The following is a 22,626-nucleotide window of genomic DNA, read 5'->3' on the forward strand; positions in this document are numbered from 1 at the left end:
TGAACTCATGTTCTACTTTCATAACAGAGTATAGTGGAAGGCTCCTGATTTTATTATCAATGAAACCTTTGTCTATAAGTTTCCTTTGGGGATCCCTGGGTGGCGCAGCGGTTTGACGCCTGCCTTTGGCCCAGGGCATGATCCTGGAGACCCGGGATCGGGTCCCATGTCGGGCTCCCGGGCATGGAGCCTGCTTCTCCCTCTGCCTATGTCTCTGCCTCTCTCTCTCTGTATGTGTGACTATCATAAATTTAAAAAAAAAAAAATTATAAGATTCCTTTGGCCTAAGCTGGTGTTCAGCTTCTTTCAATTTATTAATTCAGAATGCTGTATATTGAAAGTTATGCTGAGTTTGAAGGGTGACCAGCACTTTTTAGGTCTGAATTTCTAGTTTTATGCATAATTAGAAGCCTAAACCCTCAGTGCCCTCTATCATAGAATTTCCTGCAGGATTCTAAGAGGGAATTAAAAAAAAACTATATTCCAAATGTGATGCCTCAAAAGAGTGTCCCAGCCTTTGCTTGAAATGTGGCATTGTGACATGCGTGGTAAGTTCCTTTGTTGAACTTTTAGCATGGAATGTATTGAATATATGACAAGAGTAACTGGAGCACTTGAGAAGGACAGGATCAGGCAGACCACCAGTATGTTTGTGGCCTTGTGTTAGGAGAGTATACTTAACAACTGTTGATGACACTGGATATATTTTAAAAGTTGATTTGAAGGCCTTATAGTGTTTCTGAACTTCTGACTTACACTCAGGCCTCATTATGTCATAGGGTGGGTAAGAGCGACAGTAACCTCTCTTTCTTACGTAATGATCAAGCACCTTCAAATGATAATCAGGATGGAACTTTTATATTAGATCCTTTTCCGTAGCCCCTCATGCCTTGGAGAAGTTTCTGTGTACCGTTCAGAAAAGAGAAGTGATTACTACTGTACTCTCCTGGGACTTTAGACCAGCTTGTGAATTTCGAGTGGGTCTTGGCAATGTTGTATGTAGTTGGCTTTGAAAAACTATGCAGGAACTTCCCAGAAATGAGGAACAAGGAAATGTTGTAGTCAGCCTCCTAGACTTGCTTTTAAAAGACAGGGATAATACTTACTAATTCTGCTTGAAACTGCTACTCACTGTGGAATAACCAGAATTTCAGGCATTTCTTACACACCTTATCTTTCAAGATGAAGCTCATGCATATATGTATATCATACCAGCTCTCTCTCTTCCTTATTTTATACATTTGACCCAGGAGTGCCCCAGTGGCTCAGTCAGTTAAGCATCTACTTTTGGTTTAGGTTATGATACTGGAGTCCTGGGATTGAGCCCCATGTCAGGCTCTCTACTTGTCTGGGAATCTGCTTCTCCCTCTCCCTCTGTCCTTCCCCCTGCTTGTTCTCCTCACCCCCCCCCCCCCGCTGCCGCCAAATAAATAAATGGAAAAAAAAAAAAAGATAGACGTTTGACCCAGATTATTCAGGGACTTTCTCAGTGCTTGTTGCTCTGATTGTTGCACTAAATTCCTTAAGTACTCAATGCTCCTTATTAGCTGGTTCATCCCAGAACTTGCACCCACCTCCTTGCCTCCACTTCTGTGTTAGCTGCACTTCCATGGACCATTTGATCATGGAATGTGACAGTGTTGATGCTGTCTTTCTTGCTCTGCTTCAGAAGACTCCTTGATGACACATGGTGTTCTTGAAGTACTCACAGACCTCTGGCCATTGCAGATGGTAATTTGGATAACTGCCACTTTGCAATCATATTGGTAGGTCATCTGTATTTGTACAGCTTCCCACTGGGAGAGGCATGCTCAGGCCTGGGCTCTGGGCTGGGCCTGTATACTGGGAGCTCTGGAGCAGACCTGTAGCTGCCTGGATGGTTCTCCTCAATGGCTGGAACTGACTGCTTCTGAAAGCCGGATGATGCAGAATGGCATGGGGCCAGAAGAGGGGGAGCTAAATCACAAAGGTGACCTCAAATTGAGACTGGAGGCAAAACCTTGTAGGAAGACAGGCCAACATGCCCAGAGCTGGTTTGTTTTCAGGGCTTGCTTTTAGGAAGGGCTGACTGAGTTGAAATAAAGCAAAACAGAAATGTAGTGACTGAGTAGATAATCCTAAAATAGCAAGATGGCTTCCTGTACCTATAAGTATGTATGCAATTTAGGCATCTCTCTAGAGCCTCCCAGGTGGTCTGAAGGCCATCTTACAGCATGCAGTACATTTCTCTACTGGAAAATTGGGAGTGTGTCAGTCAGGTGGCCATACAGATTTTTAGTGTAATCATTTCATGGGCTCACTGTTGAATGATGAGTTAACAAGACATCAGTATTTGGGGGTGTTTATCTTTGATGATTGTCTGTGGTCTGAACTTGATGAGTTGATTGTCTGAAAACCTTCCGACCAGAACAACTAAACTCCTTTAGTCTCCAACTCTAGGTAGCCTAGTGACTTTTAAAATCTAGATCCTAGGATACTAGAACTAGAACTTTACCTCTTTTGATGCCCTTCTGTAGCAGAGTCACTACTCATTCATTGGGTCTTTTGTCCTCTGTTCCACTGATTATCTGCTACTGTGGCATATTCCTCTCTGCAAGAGGACATACTGAAAAAAGATTAAATAATACTAAGTGTTAAATCTCCTGTAAGAAGCAAATTGGGGGGATCCCTGGGTGGCGCAGCGGTTTGGCGCCTGCCTTTGGCCCAGGGCGCGATCCTGGAGACCCGGGATCGAATCCCACATCGGGCTCCCGGTGCATGGAGCCTGCTTCTCCCTCTGCCTGTGTCTCTGCCTCTCCCTCTCTCTCTGTGTGTGACTATCATAAATAAATAAATAAAAATTAAAAAAAAAAGAAGCAAATTGGTTAGATTTTGTTCCCTTTGTGATCTGTCTGCACACTATCAACACTGAGCTTTTCTGTTAATTCTTTTTAGTTGGAACTTTGGCTTCAGTTGAGGGCATGGCATCACAAACAGATCCAAGCATCACTGAGTGCTTTCTCAGTGGCTTTCACTTTGGCTTTCAAATAATCTGTTTTTTCTTACCTAGAATGATTTCACCTTGCTTTGATTCTTCTATTCTTTACATAACCATTGTGTTTGTATTTGATCAAAATAATTAACTCCCTTTTTTCATTTCCTTTAGAACAAAATAAGAGTAAATTATTTTTCTCAATTTAAAACAAACCAAGAAATTCTTAAATTAAGATCACTGTGCTCTCATGAATTTTATGATAGTTGAAGCAATTATTTTTCTTTTTTTAACAAAACAGGCTTTTATGAAACTGCTAATAATTGTAACTTTGTTCAGTATTGCATATTTCTTAAAATATGAGTGCTTTCCAAATACCACAAATAGTTTAAATTATTTTATCGTTAAGAGATTTTTTTAAATGGAATCACTGGTTAATTCTGAAAGCAACTCAAACTCAGAGATTATAACCTTTGAAATTATTCCTTAAGGGTTGCTAAACTTAAGAAGAAAAAATCAGAGCTGGCTCTTTCCTGATAGTTTAGAACTTGGCAAAAAAAAAAAAAAAAAAAAAAAGGAAACTGCAAGCAGTTACTTGAACTGAATCTGAAACCACAGTTTAGAGCTTGAGCTCTTTAATAGCAGGCAGAGCTGTCCAACTTACTTTTTTTTTTTTTTTTTTTTGCTTTGTGTGTATAGAAAGTTTCCCACCACATTTTTTCTTTGGTCTACTGGTCATTTTTATCCTGTGGATAAAACCCAAATATCCTAAAATCTTATATGTGATTTATTTAACCCATGAGATTGACTCTTTGCTATTTTACTCACCAAAGTGTTTTGGCATCTGGTTGCATCAATCCCCAAGAAATGATTAGCTCAGAGGACTTCTGAGAATTGCTGACAAGGGTGTGGGGCCAGGCAGTGATCGAAGCCAGCGGGATGAGATTTTGTTAAATCGTGAATGTTCTCTGCGTGACCAGGGTATTTGAGGGTTTCATCAGTCCTACCCATTGAAAGAAGAAATGTGTTCATAAGTTGGTGAAAGATTTTAATTGAAAGGGAAGGGTGGAAAAGAGGGTTGTGGAGGAAAACAAATAGGAAAGAACCTATTTGTTCAGACAAACGAGAGGTGAGTCAGCAGTGTTGCTAGGACCTTAGTAGGCCCTGAATATATAAGTAAATATGTTCTCCTTTGACATACAGTCCCCACCTTCTCTGCCTTATTCCTTTTTCCCCTGCCCCACCCCCCGCCCTTCAAATTTTTAAACTGATTTCCTCTTTTCTGGGCTTTAATCTGCAGCCTAGAGTGGGGCAGTCCTCCCCACAATAAGTTATTGTGCCCCACAGATGCAGTCCTGCCATGAATGCTCAGCCTTTCCTGGCTGCCCTGCCTGCCCCTGGCCAAGGGAGGACAGAGGGTCTTTCTCTGGGAGTGCTTTACAGAGTGCAGAGCCAGCCCACCCCACCCCGGCTCTCCTTCCACTACGTGTTAATGCCTTGTTCTTCCTGACTTACGAATACAAGATCATCTGACCACTGCTTGTTTCAAATGTTCTTTTTGCGCTGACAGGGAAAGGGATGATTTAATGTCTGCGCTGGTTTCCGTCAGGAGCAGCTTGACAGATGTGCAGCAGAGAGAAGCCAATGCTTATGAGCAGGTGAAACAAGCCGTGCAAATGACGGAGGAGGCCAATTTTGAGAAAACCAAGGCAAGTCTCAAAAGACCAAAATAAAGCCACACCAGAATTGCCCTCTTTTCTTTTCCAATTATTTCTGTGGTTACTCTTCCATAACTAAACTCTTTTTTTTTTTTTTCCAAACACACAAAGTGAATCCCAATCTGTTAATGTTGACTTTGCAAAATTAAACAGATTTACTGGTAGAATTCTTATTCCTCTGCAAATCTCCTTGTTCTGTCACTAGTCAGAGAATATAGCACAATGTGGGAGAGTGCTTGGAGAGACCTGCCTGCTTAATCTTCTCATTTGCTGATCAAGTTTGAATGCTGTGAAGACCATAACACCATTTGTACATTTTCATGTATGACCACTGACAAATGCTTTTCCCTTGTGCATGGGAAATTTTGAGGACATGCAACACGCCACAGTTAATAAATAATATATGTGTATTGAATAGCATCTCTGGCTAGGAATGGGTCTGGATCCACAGATGCTAAATCAAACACATTGAATGATAGTGAGAGTAATAGTTACCACTTCATGATCAAGCAGTGTTGTAAGCACTTTAAGTCATAGGAGGCTATTGTTGACTCACTGTTGTCTTTGGGGAGCTACACCTCAGTGTACTGAAGCTGCTGTGTGTTTTCCACAGACACACTAGCCACACTCCAAGTAGCTAGTGATCACTGTATTGGGCAGTGCACATATAGAACATTTCCAGCATCACAGAGAGTTCCTTTGCATAGCTTTGGTCTAAGCCCTATATTAGCATCAGTATTTTATTAAGGTATGAGGCACTTCACCTCTGTATTCAACTCCTCAGTCACTCCTTTGTCCATTGTCTCTATCCAGTACATCCCTGGCTCTTCCCAGACCATTGACCATCATAGCTTCCATTACTAACACCCTGGTGCCTCTGTAACTTATGTCCATTCTGACCAAACTCCCTAACAGGCTTTGTCTCCTTAAATATTCCTAGTTGTTCATTTGTACTGAACTCTAGCAGTCTCTTGATGATACCATGACCCTCAAGCCCTTTGCCGCTCATTCCTTTCATCTGGCTGTGATGAGGCCTCTTTGAAATCATCATTGTCTCTCCTCTCCCTAATTTTAATCAGTATAAACTCTCAATCTAGATGTTACTATTTGACACTTTTTTTAAAAAAAAACAAAACAAAACAAAACCTCCTCCATTTTACTACTTGAGTTTATAAAATAGTTGTTAGCTATTTGACACTTTTTAAGAGTGTTAGCATCTGGCCCTGTCTTTGTCTGCTCAGGCTGCTATAACAAAAATACCATAGCCTGACTACCTTCAACAGCACACATTTATTTCTCACAGTTCTGGGGTCTGGAGAGTCCAAGATCAAGGTGCCAGCAGATCTGGTGTCTAGAGAGGGTTTGCTTCCTGGTTCATGGATAGCTGTCTTCTTGCTGTGTGACCTCACAAGGCCAAGGGGGTGAGGGAGCTCTCTGGGACCTCTTTTATTAAGGCCACTACCCTATTCATGCAGGCTTCATCCTAAGGACCTAATCAGCTTCCAAAAGCCAGACATCCTAATACCATCATGTTGGGGGTGAGGTTTCAACACATGAATTTTGGAGGGTCACAAACCTTCAGTCCACAGCACCCTCTACCTTCCTCCTTTGATTATCCTGAAAGGTTTCTAATCTATCTTGTTAATACACACAACACCATAGTCCCAACATACTTCGGCTTGCTTGCCTCTAACATTTTCCCTGTTCTATAGTGACTGTCACCTGAACTGATGTGTCCATGGCATCTCCAACTCTGCATCTGCTCCCTTGGACCAGTGCCTCTCTGCCTCCCTGTCCCCATTAAACATACTCAGTGTCCTCATTCCTGCCTCTGCTGCTTCAGTCGCCTCTCCTGTCTTATATTATCTATTGTCTCTAGGCTGGTCTTTTTCCCCTTCCATTTATTTATTTTAGTATTTTTTTTTAAGATTTATTTATCTGAGAGAGAAAGAATACAAATGGGAGGGCCAGAATCTCAAGGAGACTCCCTGCTAAGAGCAGAGCCCGACCAACCCTAAGACCCAAGTTGAAATAAAGAGTTGGACCCTTAACCAACTGTGCCACCAGGCACCTCCCCCCTCATTTAAATATGAATTTTACATCCCCAACTGAACTCATTACATTTACTCCCCTAATGCTGCTGTGTTCTGTATGCCTTGAATGGCAACTCTGTCTACTACCATGCCCTGACCAGAAACCTGGTTGTCATGCTCTCTTTCATGCTTGACTTCCAGCCAATCACTAAGTATAAATCTTAGTTTCTGAACTTTTTTTGACTTCTTTTCTCACTGTCACCTTTCTTGTTCAGGATACCATAATCTATGGATTTGTGAATTACAACATCCTCTTCCTTCACCCTATTCCCTACACTGCAGCCAGAAGTGACCTTTCTTCAAGGCAGATTTGATCCTGTGAGTCTTTGATTTCTGATCTGTCTGGGATTGCCCACTGCTTCAGGACAGTCTTTAATCCCTTTGGCATTACTTCTGAGGTCTGTCGTGTGCTTCCTGATTACTCTCTTCCAACAGACTCAGCCAGTGTCAGCTTGAAAGGGCAGTCGACTTTAGGGGTTGGTCAGGGTATTATTAGTTAGCAAACCTTGAATCAGCTCTCCAGACACACCATTCACCGACTACATGACCTAGGACAACTTACTTCATTCCCTGAACCATGGTTGTTCCTCATCTGTAAAATGGAAATAATATCTGACTCAGAGGACTGCATCCTAAAATGCGTATCTGTTACCTTGTAGATCTCTGGCACGATGTATTTCCTCAACAGTGGTGCCACTGATGCTCCTGGCTACTATTCCCCGCTTATGCACTGTTATTTTTACCCCCTAGATTTTTGTACACACCATGTAAATTCTTCTCCACTCCCTACCTAGATATCTTCTCCATCTCTAGAGAGGTCTTCTGCTGTCTATAGAAAATCTCTAGTTTGATGTTCCTCTTATGTGCCTTCATAGCAGGATTTCTCAACCTTAGCACTATTGACATTTTGGACTGCATAATTCTTTGTTTTAGAGGTTGTCCTGCCTGCACATCATAGGATATTTAGCAGTATTCCTGGCCTCTATTCACTAAATGCCAGTAGCATACCTCCTCTTCCCCAAGTTCTGACGACCAGAAATATCTCCATACATTGCTAAAAGTTCCCACAGATAAGTACTCATGCATGCATGTGTGTATGTGCGTATGCATGCAGAATTGCTCCCAGCTAAGAACTACTTCCCATTATGTACAGCACTCATCAAAGTATATTATTATGCCTTATTTGTCTTTATCTTTAATTAAACTTTATTCTTATATATTTATTTAGAGAGCCTACACATGTGGGGATGAGGGGCAGAGGGAGGAAGAATCCCAAGCAGGCTTTATACTCAGCACAGAGCCTGCACAGGACTCGATCTCATGACCTTGAGATCATGACCTGAGCTGAAATCAAGAGTCAGACACTTAACCGACTGAATCACCCCGGTGCCCCTTCCATTAAACTTTAAAATCTCTGATAGGAATGCATCTTGATCACTAGTAACTCTTTAGCATCTTGCATACTGCTTGGCATGTAATAGGTTCTCAGAAAATATCCACTAAGTAAGGGAATTGTAATCTATTTTCAGTAACACTCTAAAATCTTTTTATTCTTATCTTCCCAGTTTATCCCCACTGCCAGTACCCAGCAGAGGCTCAATCACACATATTTTTCCTATCGCTGCTTTCAGCCTATCAAGTGTTGGCTGAAGAAGGCCACAGAATGAATTCCACAGGAGAGTGATACTGGTCACCTTCAGTGATTTTAAATACTATTGAGCAGTTCTCTTCTTTGCAGTTGACCACTTTCTGTATGGTAGGCAGAAGTGCCACTTTGTGTACATACACAACTCTGCTCTTAGATCCCCACTTGGTAGCTGACCTGCGGTACTGACATCATAGCCAACTGACAAGAACCTCATCAACATCTTCTCATCCCTCTTACTTCCCAAGGTGAAATCTCTTACTCTAAGTTACTGAAGTCTCCTACTCGTAGGGACCCTGAGTCATTTGCCATCATATCTTCGTGTATCTTCAATCCCTCTCTCCCCTCTGTCACTCCCATCCTATCTCCAGCCATAATTCTTGTTCAAACAAAAAACAGGCAGCCTTTACTTGATCAGCTTCCACTCTATTGACTAACTTCTCATCACCACATCATCCACAGACCTTTCAAAATGAGTGTCCACCGTTGCAGCTTTCTGTTCACTTCTGAACACACTGCAGTCAGGCTGGTGACAAACTAATCTGACTTCCTGCTGCTGAATTGCTCACTTAATGGTCACCAGTCACTTCCTGATTACTAAGCCCAGTGACCTCATCTCCATCTTCATTTGACTCCCAACTCTGCAGTCTTGGAAGTTATTGGGTGTCCTATCATAACATGTCATCTTTCCCCCTTGATATATCTGACATTTACTCCTGTGGGTCCTCTTTTTATTGCTTGTCCACTCTTCTCCATCTCTCTTCACTTGTTTTCCACAAGCCTTCAACTCAGGCATTACTTGGTCAGTAGTTCCTAGTCTTCCACTGCATTGTCCTAATTTCCAGGAATTTGTTTCTCCTGCCATGTCTAAAACATTCCCTTCATTTGAACACCCCTGCCTTGTACCTTTAGGTCTAATGGCTCTCTTGAGTACCACACCTACATTTCTTGCCATATATGTATGACATTCTGTTGGCATCTGAAAATCTATGTGACCAAGTTTCTACTCCTCTCTATTTTCCTTTCCACCTCTCCTCCTTCTACTATTGTCTGTATTTTCTTTCTCAGATAATGGCATCCTCATCTTACCAACAGCCCTGGCTCAGAGCCTTTAAAATATCTTGGCCTCTCCCCATCCCATACTCTCAACATCCAATCAGTTGCCAAACCCTCACTGTCTTTGGGACTTTGGAGTTCCATCCTAAGCTATGCCCACCCTTTCCATCCTGGTTCAAGTCTGTGTAGACAATTGCAATAGACTTCTGTTGGTCTTGCTCAAGCCTCTTCCAGTTCCAGGGTATCTTTCCTATTGCTAACAAAGTCCTCCTCAATTGTAACTCTCCCTGTCTGGTAACTCCTCTCTTGCAGTAGAATAAAAGCATGATCTTCCAGATCTTTTACAATGTGGCCACCCTAACTTTTCTACCCGTATTTTTCACTATACTCTTTCATATGACCTGGGCTGTTTCCTGAATGTGACTTACAAGGTCAGGAATGTGACCTTCCTGAATGTGACCATGAATTTGCTCATGTTATTTTTTTTTTCATGTTATAATTTATAGCACTGTATTGATGTATATCTATTCAACCTTGGGGCTCAATCCAGGTGGCAATTTTCCTCAAAGTTTTCCCCAGCTCTTTCTTGTTTGAATTAATCTCTTTTTCCTCCATATTCCAAATGAGCTGTGTATAATTTTGGTAGCTGTTTACATAGCTCTCACCACCGAAAGACCTTAAAAGGCAGGTCTCTGGCATCTACCATTGTATTCCCCTTGTGTCTATTTACATATTAATTGTACAATGTTTGTTGAATTGAATCAAAGTCAATTGTTAGCTTTAACTATAAATATGAATTTTTATAATTAGTGCTTTTAAAAATTTAACAGTTGACAAAAGAAGCTATTGTGTATTGTGAATCTAAAGCATTTTTCCTTGAATTACTAATTATACAAGAACTGATTTCTATGCAGTCTACAAAATACAATACACATCTACTAGTGTTTATCCAGGTATGTTAAAATATAATAGGAATTTTGCTTTCTGAGAGTAAAACATAAAATGGCATCCGTATTTTAATTTTGAAACAAACTACTTGATTGTTGAGCTGATGAATTGTGTACTTTGTTCTTACATTTTCTTGACATTTGTTGCCATCTAGTGTTCCAGTTTGCATATTGCATGCTAAGTAAGGGCACAGAAGGAATTATTTCATGTTCTATATTAACACTGATGATGGCAGTGAAGACACCTGAGGATTTTATTATTTATTTATTTATTTATTTAAGAGAGAGAGTAAGCATGAATGGGGGAGGGGCAGAGGGAGAAGCAGATTCCCCGCTGAGAAGGGAGCCCAATATGGAGCTTGAACCCAGGACTCTGGGATCATGACCCCAGCAGAAAGCAGATGCTTAATCCACTGAGCCAGCCAAGCACCTCACTTGGAAAATTTTTTTTTTAAATGTTCTTTTTTTAAAAAATTTTTTTAGGGATCCCTGGGTGGCGCAGTGGTTTAGCGCCTGCCTTTGGCCCAGGGCGCGATCCTGGAGACCTGGGATCGAGTCCCACGTCGGGCTCCCGGTGCATGGAGCCTGCTTCTCCCTCTGCCTCTGTCTCTGCCTCTCTCTCTCTCTGTGACTGTCATAAATAAATTAAAAAAAAAATTAAAAAAAATTTTTTTTAAATTTTTATTTATTTATGATAGTCACAGAGAGAGAGGCAGAGACACAGGCAGAGGGAGAAGCAAAGCAGGCTCCATGCACCGGAAGCCCGACGTGGGACTCTATCCCGGGTCTCCAGGATCGCGCCCTGGGCCAAAGGCAGGCGCCAAACCGCTGCGCCACCCGGGGATCCCTCACTTGGGAATTTTATAAGCAAATAAGTCTATAACACAGGGAACCTGTAATGCTGTGCATAGTTCAGCTGTGGAACCACCCTGGCTCAGATCTCTCTACTCTGCCACTTTGTAGGTCTGTGATCCTGGGCAAGTTACTTAATGTCTCAGAGCTGCACAGTTTCCTTAGCTGAGTAGTAAGAACTACTTAAAATTTAGCAAGAGTGTTAAATATGTTAATCAATGGAAACCATTTAGCAAAGTATCTGGCTCATGGTGAGTGGTCAATAAATTGTTTTGGTTTTCTTTGAAAATTGCAAGCCATTACAACCAGGGGTAATTTTAAAAGAGTGGGAAAAAAAATATCCTCAGAAGAAATGAGGAAGAAAAGTAGAGGTTTTGCAGTGATGCTTTGGTAAAGCTACAGAGATGAAAAGGTTTAGTAGGCCTCAGATCTGCTTGCTTCTATTTGAAGGGAAATTGTTGGCTTTCACATGAAGTTATCATGAACTTATCTATAATGAGATAACACTCCAAGGGAAGATTTTTAAAAAAAGAAAACAAAAACCTGAGAGGTTGAATAAATGTCCCCAACCCTTTTTCTTTTCCTTTCCAAATTCTTTTTCTTATACTACAGCAGAATCAAAAAGATGAAAATTTAGAAACCTAAACTTAAAAAGATCAAAACAATTGATCATTTGATTGCAAGCACAGGCAGAGAATATAATGCCCCCCCCTTTTTTTTTTTGACAGAGATTGAGCAAGTAAGGTGAAGGGGTGGGTTGGGAGGGGGCAGAAGGAGAGGGAGAGAGAATCTTAAGCAAGCTTCATGCTCAGCGGGGAGCCCACCATGGGGCTTGAACTCAGGACCCAGAGATCATGACTTAAGTCAAAATTGACACTTAACTGACTGAGCTTCCCGGCTGCTCCATTGCTTCTTGATATGTGCATTATCTGCCACAAAAAAAATAATAGACATCTTGAAAAGGGGAGACAGTTTTCTAGCAAAGAAGAGTTTATAAATTAAAAAAATCAATAGTTGTCATTGTTCATAAGTTAAATGCTTAAAACATATTGATGATCATTTTAGTTTTGTGGGCTATAGTTCATAAAAATGAAAATACTTTTGCAAGTTTTTATTTTAAATTTTAAATATTTTAAAATTAATTGAATTTTAAATTTAATTTTTGAAGTGTGAATTTTGTTGTTTTTCATGAGTCTTTAATTATTAGGTTGTGACTAGTTCGATTACAAAGATTTCTAGAGACCTAACCCTCACACTTGGGAAGGACTTTCATAGGTCCTAAAATAGGTTTCCTATTTTAAAAAGTTGAGCTGACTAGATACAAATTTGTTTCAGAAAACGTTTTGACCTCATTAAAATAGTAACCCATACTCGGTTTAATAGAACTAAAGAGGGGAATATCAAGTCCAATAAATTATGTTTTGAAAATTGTGTTATAATGTGGCCAGCATAGAATAACCACAAATAAAGAAACTTCCCAGAAAAGATCCCTTGACAATTGAGTTGACTGGGTGGGGGGAATAGTGTAATTCATTTAACTCCCCAAGAGCTCCAGCCTTTTGCCCCAAAACAGGGCTGTGCTCAGGGAAAGAAAGAAGCTACCCCCTTGGGAGCCACTGGGAGAAATGGCAACTACAGACCCCAAATCCACTTGGTCCCCTCTGAAGATCTATCAGTTAGCTGTAACCGACCACTTACTGACCTCACTTGTGAGAATTCAGTTATTATGCCTTTATGGAATGGGTAGATGAGCAGAATCAGGGAGTCCTGGATCAGCTGGGATTCTGGACACTGGGAGAGGGAGCCCTGGAATGAAAAGGTAAAGCTTTAATGCAAAGAGTGTATAAATACTTTTTTAGTTTGCTATGATCTTCTAATATGTGAGGTCCATGGTAAGAGAGATATCTCTAGAAAGATTAAATCACTTTTCTAAATTCAAGTGTTATTGATCCTCAATATTTTCTTCATTGGGACCAGGCATATATATTAAAATCAAGAGAAAAGTTCTGCCTTCATACTTCCTTATCATCACCACTATGTGGTGGCCAGTCCAAATAGGGAGAAGGCTTCAGCAATGGTGTTGAATGATTTACAACTTCTTGCTTTTGTGCTTTGTACTTTTTGTTTATATCATCTTACCTTGGCATTAGACCTCTTATCCTATCAGGATCAGTTACTGGTCCTTGTTCCCGAACTAATTGAATTCTTGGAATTGATTCTTTGGTTGATCTTCATGTCAGCCTGATATTTAGATCTTCAGCCATCCCTTCCACTGCTTCTGTGCTGGATTAATGTTGACTCTTGAGTTTTTGTGCAATGAAAAAAGCTTCTGATTGGAAATATTGGTTTATCATCAATAATCATTTTGTTCTTTCATGCTACTGGTATTGGATCAGTGAAAGTTATAAACACTTTTATTAGGTTCATATAAAATATTTCTCACAACAGCAATTGTGTTCTGAAATACAAAAATCTCAAATTCATAATATATCAAATTCCAAGGGCTTAAATTATAGAAAAACTATGCTTTTTCATTTCTTTTACAATCTAATGGAAAATTTTATTTTCCAGATCTTCTCGACTAAGATCATACTTGGGACTGAGTCCTGGGAGAATCAATTGTCAGTCACTATATGTGCTTGTCAGTTAACCTGAGACAATTGAGTTTTACCCTTATATTTTCTGCCTAGGAGTGCAGAAACTTCCCAGAAGAATTTGAAAGAGATTAGGGTTTAATGCTTTCCAGATGAAGAGAAACAAATTCACATACCCTAGATTATTTATTGTCTGTGTTTATTATCACTTTCACCAGAGGGAAGCATAGCTATGTATAAAACTTGCAGTGCTTACTGAGACCACTTCCTCACCATGAACAACAAATGTAGCTATCACATATAGTACTCAATACACACTTACACAGTTCATAGGTCTTATGAGACTTGCTTCCTTGGGTTTCCAATTCAGAGTAACATAGTGGTTGAATGAGGTGAATATTGTATAAGAGCCACTGGAATAAGGTTAAGAAACAATAGAATGGTTCAAATTCTTTAGGTCGAGTACCTTACCTGTACTGTTTTTTTTTTAATTGAGATTTTGAAGTAAGTTAATTATTGGGTATTTTACATGAAGATACTGTGAATGTAGTTAAAAGGAAGTTAGAAAGTTTTTACTTCTAGAAATTCAGAATGGGAAATCAAGACTAAAAAACAATTGTAAACTTGCGAATTACGAGCAGTGAAAGATGGCACTTCTCATTTTATGAAACTAGATAGTAAATGTTTTGAGTCTTTCTTTATTGAAACTTTTTTTTTAAGATTTTCTTTTCTTTTTTTAAGATTTTATTTATTCCTGAGAGGCGCGCACACACACACACACACACACACACACACACACACAGAGAGAGAGAGAGAGAGAGAGAGGCAGAGACACAGGCAGAGGGAGAAGCAGGCTCCATGCAGGGAGCCCGATGTGGGACTCAATCCCAGGACTCCAGGATCATGCCCTGGGCCAAAGGCAGGCGCTAAACCGCCCAGCCACCCAGGTATCCCCTGAAACTTTTTATTATTACCTGATTTTTACTTTAGTTATGTTTATAAGGAGAGTGAACTAAATCTTATCTTACTGTATTTAAGGAAACTTGATCATTTGATAATGTCAAAAATAGATTCCTGTATATAATAATAAATGCATCTCATTTTAAATTTTGAAGAATTTTACTAATTTTTAACAATGAGCAAATGAAAAGTCAGTTAAATTGAATACTTATCTATTTCATTTAGTATAAACATGACATTTAATTGAAAAATATTAGGACATTTGATTTTTCTGATGCTCTTTTGCAAAATTTGGACCCATCTGTGGCTTCATCAGCGTCCATTAACCATTTTCTTATTGCTTAGTTAATACGGACTTAATTGTGAAAATTGAAATAGGTGAATAAATGTAACATGTGAATTGTGGTTTAGATTGATAATTGATATTGACAAACATAAAATTATTCTAATGGGTTTTACAGTGGGTTGTGATGATTTTAAATAAAACTAAAGCTTAATTGTCTCATTGCCCTCTTATTTTTTCAAATTCTAAGGTCCCATTTCCTCTGTCTTACTCTGGCAGGCTTTAATCCAGTGTGAACAGTTGAAGAATGAACTGGAGAGGCAGACGGAAAGACTTGAAAAAGAACTCACGGCTCAGCAAGAGAAAAGGGCCTCTGAGAAAGAGATGATGAGAAAGGAAATAACAAAAGAAAGGGAGGACATGGGATCAAAGGTACTTGGGATTCAATTTGTTCCTTGCTGTGGCAGAGATGTTTGTGGTGATGTCTCTGGTGATGCTGTGGACTGCAACTCTTGAACTGAACACTCAATTTTAAAAACCCCTTAGTAGTCAATTGCTTATAATTTAGAGTTCATAAAAATTTTCCATTTTTCCATGTTTTGTCATATTCTCAGACCTCTCCAAATAAAATAATCAGTTCAATTCCATGGTAGGAAGTTGTGAAATTATACTTTGATCCCGCCATTCTGTTTGATGCCCTCTCTCATGTTTGTCATAGAAAAGCAGGTGCTCTGTGGATATCCAGATTTTATTTCAACCTGGTCTAAATCCAGGAGAGATGACTCCCCCACCGTATCCCCCACTCTCGAATTAGACTTGCAGAAAATGAAACACATGTAGGACCAAGAAACCAAGAAAAAGTAGTTATATACACCATACAAAGTAGGTTCTGACAAATTGCATAATGGATAATGAACATAACCAGATGAACACATGGATGGGAGAAATGAAAGGCAAAAGTAACAACTAATGTGAAATGGGCACTGTTTGGAAAACAGTAACAAACTGGAATATAGAATTGAAACCTATCTTTAATGTTGCTGCAATGGGAGCACCTGGGTGATTCAGTCTATTAAGTGTCTGACTTTTGTTTTCGATCAGGTCATGATCTCAGAGTCATGAGATTATGCCCAGAGTTGGGCTCCTCATTCAGTGTGGAGTCTGCTTGAGATTCTTTCTCTACTTTTCCTTTTCCTTCCCCCAGCTCACCCGCTATCTCACTCTCTCTAAAATAAATAAATCTTTAAAGTTGCTAAGGTAGAGGAAAATTGAGTAAGATGATCCATAAAATAACCAAAAGGGCTATAACATGTTTTTTTTTTTTTTAAGATTTATGTATTTATTCATGAGAGACACAGACTGAGAGAAAGGCAGAGACATAGGCAGAGGGAAAAGCAGGCTCCCCACAGGGATCCTGATGCAGGACTTGATCCCGGATGCCAGGACCACGACCTGAGCCAAAGGCAGGCGCCCAACCGCTGAGCCACCCAGGCATCCCAACATGTTTTGTTTTATTTTTAAAGCAACTGACAGCTTGTACCCTTAATGCTTTTTTAATATAATGTTCCAGGGTGTGAGAATTACGTTATTGAGCACATATTTACTGAGTATCTGTCATGTGCAAGGCAGTGTGTAATCCTAAGGATACAGAAAAGAGAAACATCACAAATTCTGTCCAGGAGATTTTAAGTCTTATGGATTCTGAAGCATTTACTGTAAACTCCCTTGTCTCAGCCTTTAGAAAGATGGCGCCTGTCAGAACCTTACTCTATCAATCTAATCATCTACCTTCTCTGACCTGGATGGGCCATCTGAGCCTGGCAGATGGCACCACGGTGCATCATGGCCTTTACATCCATGGTGCTCTTGCTGCTTTCCAGCAGTTTGCCACACATTCCTCTCACTCGTTCATTCTGCATTCAACAGATAGTAACTGGAGGGCCTGGGACTATGGGTGTCCCAGGACCAGTGCAGTCCTGCTTACAGAGGAAGAGAGAGGAAGACATTAAACACATACTTCCATAAGTGAGTTCGTAATTACCACCACGGTAAAGACAAGAAAGTACAGTATAGAGTACCATAAGAATATGTAACAGGCACACCTGACCCAGTCTGGACAGTTGTGTAAGACTTTCCTAAGAAAGAAATTTTGAAAGACTCAACCAGGGTGAGTAGGAATAGTCAGGTGAAGAGTTGAAGGAAAGTTTCAGACCCAGGGAAATGACACCCCCCAGACTTTGAAGCTAAAAAGCATCATACTTTTTAGAAATTTAAAGACCCAGGTGACTGGAACATAGGAAGTAGGGACAATAGTGGGAGATGAGTTTGGAGTAGTATGCAGGGACCAAAGTATAAATGGCCTTAAAGTCCATGTGAAAGATTTAAAAATTTTTAAAACTAATGGAAAACCTTTGAACGGCTTTAAATTGGGCAGCATCATGATGCCATTTATATTTGAGAAGTACCATCTGTCCATAGATTGGAAGGAGGATGGGAACAAATGCCTGGAGATCAGGTGGGAGGTAATTATCGTAGTCCAGGTGGCCATGATGGTATCTTGGGCCCTTTTTCAAGGACTATTTTAAATTACTTTTATTCTCCTCAATTATCTACTCTACCATCGTTCCCCTCATTCTCAGTGGAAAGCCTTACCTAACAAAGAAAACTGAAAACTTCAACTACTTATTTTCCTCCTCACCTGGGCCTTCCAATAAGATCTCACTAGCATACCAACCCTGTCAGAACAGGAGAGGCCTTATGCTAATTCATTCCCCTTGCTCTGAGTTCCATTCTCTTCCTCCATATCAGGGAGGTCATTTCTTTTTCTTTTACCTTTTTTTTTTTTTTTTAAGATTTTATTTACTTATTGAGAGAGGGCAGGGACAGAAGGAGAGGGAGAGCAAAAGCACACTCTGAGGTGAGCGTGGAGCCTGACAGGGGGTTCAGTCCCACGACCCTGAGATCATGCCCTGAGCCAAAACCAAAAGTTGGAAACTCAACTGACTGAGCCACCCAGCCCCTCATAGCTGTCATTCCTCTTCCTCTCCCCTGCTGAATCCTGTCTTTCCTTCACAGCAGCCTCTTTGTTATGATCTCAGGGTCGGGTTGAACAGAGGAGAATCTGTTCAAGTTTCTCTCATCCATTAAAATAAACACTCTTTTAATCCAGTGGTTCTCAATCTTGGCTCCACAGAAGCTCCAAAAATCTCATTGCCCAGTCTGCATCCCAAACCAACATGTGTACATAACTGTGGGTCGGATTTAAGTGTCAGCAGTTTTTAAAGCTGTTCAGGTGATTCCAGTGTAAGGTTGGAAGCCACCTCAGTAAATTCCATGTCCTTCCTAACTCTTCCCCTTAATGGGCAAATTTTTTGAAAGGTTTGTCTGTCTTCATTCTCTTACCTCTCATTATGTTCACCGAAGCCCTCCTTGTACTATTTTTAGGGAATATTTTTTAGTTCTTATTCTCTTTAAAAGATTTTTTCTTGATTTCTTTGATTTTTCTTGATTTGAGAGAATGATGGTGTGTGCCTTTCAGTTTGCTCTGAGTTTAAAGTGCCTTTGAGACAAGAAAGGAAACATATCCAGAAAGCAACTTGATGGAAAGTTCTAGAGTTTAACAGAGAGCTTTATATTTTGGGATCTTTGGCATTACAGTGTCTCCCAGTTTCACGTATATGGAATTGATTCCTAAATCCTCAGCTCTCTGGTGAGCTCCCATCCTCACCTGGAAGTGAGCCAGCTTCACTTCCCATCCTCCCTCTCCCAGAGGAGCCACTATTCATCCAGTTGCCAACCCCCAAATCTTGTTGGCATTCTTGTGTCCTTTCACTCCTTCACTCTGCTCATTATTAAGTCACCAAATTCTAGAGATTCAGGCACCTAGGAATTTTCATTGCCCTCTCTCTCTACCCTACGGCTATCCATACCTCACCCCTGGATTATTTCTATAGCCCCAAGACCTCTCCTTGCTTCCAGTCTCGCCTTCTCATCTGAGCCACAGCCAGGGTGATCTTTCTAAAATGAACATGTCAATACGCCAGTCTCTTGCTTTAAAATCCTTTCATGTCTCCCAGCAACCCCTTGAATAAAATTTAGGATTCTTCAGCATTGCCTGAAAATTCTACATTTCTCTTCCTCTCTTCAGCTCTCCTATCTCATCTCCCTTCACTTTCTTCCTTGCACTGCCACCATCACCATACTGACCTACCACATTAACTCCACTGCAAACATACCAATCTGCCATACTGTTTTTTTCATTTCAGGATTTTGTATGTGCTTTGTCCCTTGCCTAGAGGAATCCTCTGCCCTGTGCCCTTTATAACTGATCCTTCAGGGTTCTTGATACAACCTGCTCCCAGAGATGAATTGAGAGCCCCTCCTATGGGCTCCTATAACTCAATTAATTGCAAATTCTTACTGCATCATTTTTCTCTCCCAATTTACTGTGAGTCCTTTGAATATGTGGTTGGTTAACATTGTCATCATTTGGCACATCCCACTCATAAAATGTGCTCCACATATATTTGTTGAATGAAAAAATGACAAATATATATATAGAAAAAGACCCTGTGCCATTGGAAAGGTCTGGCTAAGATTTTGTGAATTCAGAGGATCAGGATGGCCTATGTCTGCAAGAGATCATGGATGATTTTGTGAGGAAGGTAGTGTTTTAACTGAGTGTCAAAGTGCAGGTAGGACTCAGAAATATAAAGCATGGGGCGAGGAATGCTGGCTACAACAAGAGTATGGCATGGAGTAGAGGTAACTTTGTGAATTGAGTGTTGTGTGTGTGACAGAGAATAGGACCAATACCAAAGAACAGCTATTAGTCATGTGTGGGAGACTCTTCTGGGTTGGAAGAGTGGAAACTTTTTGCCTTGCTGAATAGTTCTACTATATACAAACATGGAGCTGAGAATTGCTGATAAGGGAGGACAATAAAAGGCTGGAAGTGCCGCTATATTCCAGGTGCTCTCGTGTAACAGCGCCACTTTCTTACACTGATAATTATTTCACGAATAAAAGCGGCAACAGAAGTAAAATGTATGTCTGAGTCTGATTCATTTTGAGTTTTACCCGGAATAAGCCTTGGCTGGCATTTAATCTCAAGGTCCTACCCTAAATAAAGTGTCTGAATAAAGAGCTGAAAGTGGTCCTAGGGGCAGCCCAGGTGCCTTAGCGGTTTAGCACCGCCTTCAGCCCAGGGCCTGATCCTGGAGTCCCGGGATCAAGTCCCACGTCAGGCTCCCTGCGTGGAGCCTGCTTCTCCCTCTGCCTGTGTCTCTGCCTCTCTCTCTCTCTCTCTCTCTCTCTCTCTCTCTCTCTCTATCTCCTGTGTGTGTGTGTGTGTGTGTGTGTGTGTTTCTCATGAATAAATAAGATCTTAAAAAAAAAAAAAGACATTCATTGAAAGTGGTCCTAGCACTCAGGCAAGTGCTGTCACCAGGATATGGCAGTAAGAGTTGAAGGGTTTAGAGTTGAATCCAGTTCGACCTTCCTGTGACCTTGAACAATTCTTTTAACCTCTCAAATTTCAGAGGAGTAAGTAATAGAGTTAATCTACTCAAGGAATTGGTAAGATTAAGTACAAATGTTTCGAAAGGACCTAATATACCTGGCTTAGAGTGGACATTTAATAACTTTTAGCTCAAGGCTACTATCATTCTTACTCTGGAGAAAGAGAAACAGGGTAATGGAATAGATTTCTTAGACCTTTCTATTAGCAAAGCCGACATTTTTTACTATAAAGCCCGGCTTTACTTTTTATTCATTAGCTTTTGAATGAATTTAGGCAGATTCCTTAATTTTCTGAATCTCATTTTTTCAACTGAAAATTAATTCAATATAATTCATCCTTCAAGGTGATGAAAAAGAATGTACATCACACTGCCTGGCTTAGGAAGTTATTCTAAGAGGGAGACTGAACAATTCATCCTAACATTGTGAGAGCTCTGTAGTTAGGGTAAAGCAAGCATCCCCTGCCCCCACTTTCTGAGCAGTCAGGAATGCTTGTGAGACTTTTAGACTTTTTTTCTCTTTTTATTATTTTTCTTCTTTTTTTTCTTCTGACTCGTTCTCATTAATTTCTGTGTGTGTGTGTGGGAAGCTCAAAGAGAGCAGATGTCTTCTACCTAGACAGATTTTGAATCATCCCCCCATGAACAGTACTTGCTGTGAGTTTGTTTGTTGTCTTCAGTGATGGTCCTTGGCTGCGCTGAGCCCCTGGGTTTGTTAGTTCAGTCATTTATCATATTAGTGAGCACCCCCTTTGGTCTATACATTTTTTCATAGAATCCTTCATTCTTGCACCTGTTATACAGGGAGGACCACATTATACCATGTTCAGGACACTAGGGACTGCTGTAGTCTAGAGAGTTCCATCAAGCTCTCCCAACCTGGGTGTCCTTGTCTCTTGCTTGCCCCTGTCAAAGTTTAAAGGACTTACCTGATGTCAACGCCCTGGACATCCAGCAGTGTTGCAGCTGTCTGCGGTACTTCTGTCTCCGCAACAGATGTGGATGGAGAAGCTCCTGCAGTGTAATGTTGACTTCCAGATGGTGGGCGTGGGGAAAAAGAAGGTGTGACAACAGGAGTGGAGGCCTCAGGAAGTGGGTGACAGGAGGGAGCAGACAGGTAGTGGGCAGAGGAAAGAAGTGATGGGTGGCAGAGGGAGGGAATCAGATGGAAGGAGTGTGATTTGTTACATGCTTATAATAGAAACTGACTTGGAATTTACAATTAGCAAGTAAATGTCTGCATATTTACTTCAAAAACCACCAATGTTAATATATTTACCATAAGATACATCTTCACATAAGTATGATTTTTTAGTAGCTGGTAATTAAAGTTCGCTGCTGTTGTATGGTTCCAGAAAAGCTATAATTATATTCATAATATGGATACTCATAAACTTGAATTTTAAATTAAGGATATAAAGTAATCTCTTTATTTGTTACATTTAATGTCTTTTGACTTTCAATTTAGGGTTCAGATTGCAGTGTGTATTAGCATAGTTTGTAACTTCGTATTAATAATTTTATGTGCAAATTATATTTTTAACCAGACTTTTAATGATAAGGACATGTAAACAGCCATAAGTCAAACATACAATTCTCCACAATCTCCAGGAAAGTTAATGAATACATCTACCATTTAATTAGAAAAATCACTACCAGGGCTCATTATTTTCACGTGTCAACTTTAGCTTGTTACATAATTCAAAGGCAATCTTGATTTTTATCACAAACTTTGTGTTATTGAATTCAGTTGTAAAACTGAATTCCCACCCTTGTCAGTGTACAACAGTAGATTTAAAATATTTCAATTTTGTTACAAGCTCTTTTTTAACAGATTAAAAACTGGTAGGTATCTATATGTGTTTCCCTGTCAAGGAAAGTAGCATTTCTTCTTTGCTTTAAAACTGCTAATACAAATAAGAAATTAAGAGTCCAGGAAATTTTGACTTCCTGGAGCAGAGTAAAATGTAATTGCAAATGAAAAAATT

At 40.2% G+C, this 22,626-nt stretch overlaps 1 protein-coding gene across 5 annotated transcripts in view; it reads left to right on the forward strand.

Moving 5' to 3' along the window:
- Positions 1–22,626, forward strand: part of SDCCAG8 (SHH signaling and ciliogenesis regulator SDCCAG8) — a 234,719-nt gene that overhangs the window by 50,935 nt on the left and 161,158 nt on the right. For all 5 annotated transcript variants that reach the window (XR_008664244.1, XR_008664243.1, XM_055323989.1 and 2 more), the window contains exons 9-10: positions 4,542–4,680; positions 15,399–15,551. Coding sequence is in view for 3 of the 5 variants with exons in the window: in XM_055323989.1 (XP_055179964.1) it covers positions 4,542–4,680; positions 15,399–15,551 (292 nt within the window). In the remaining 2 variants the exon portion in view is untranslated. The remainder of the gene's footprint in view (positions 1–4,541; positions 4,681–15,398; positions 15,552–22,626) is intronic.

Source organism: Nyctereutes procyonoides, unplaced genomic scaffold (genome assembly GCF_905146905.1).
Source record: "Nyctereutes procyonoides isolate TBG_1078 unplaced genomic scaffold, NYPRO_anot_genome, whole genome shotgun sequence".
Taxonomy (NCBI): domain Eukaryota; kingdom Metazoa; phylum Chordata; class Mammalia; order Carnivora; family Canidae; genus Nyctereutes; species Nyctereutes procyonoides.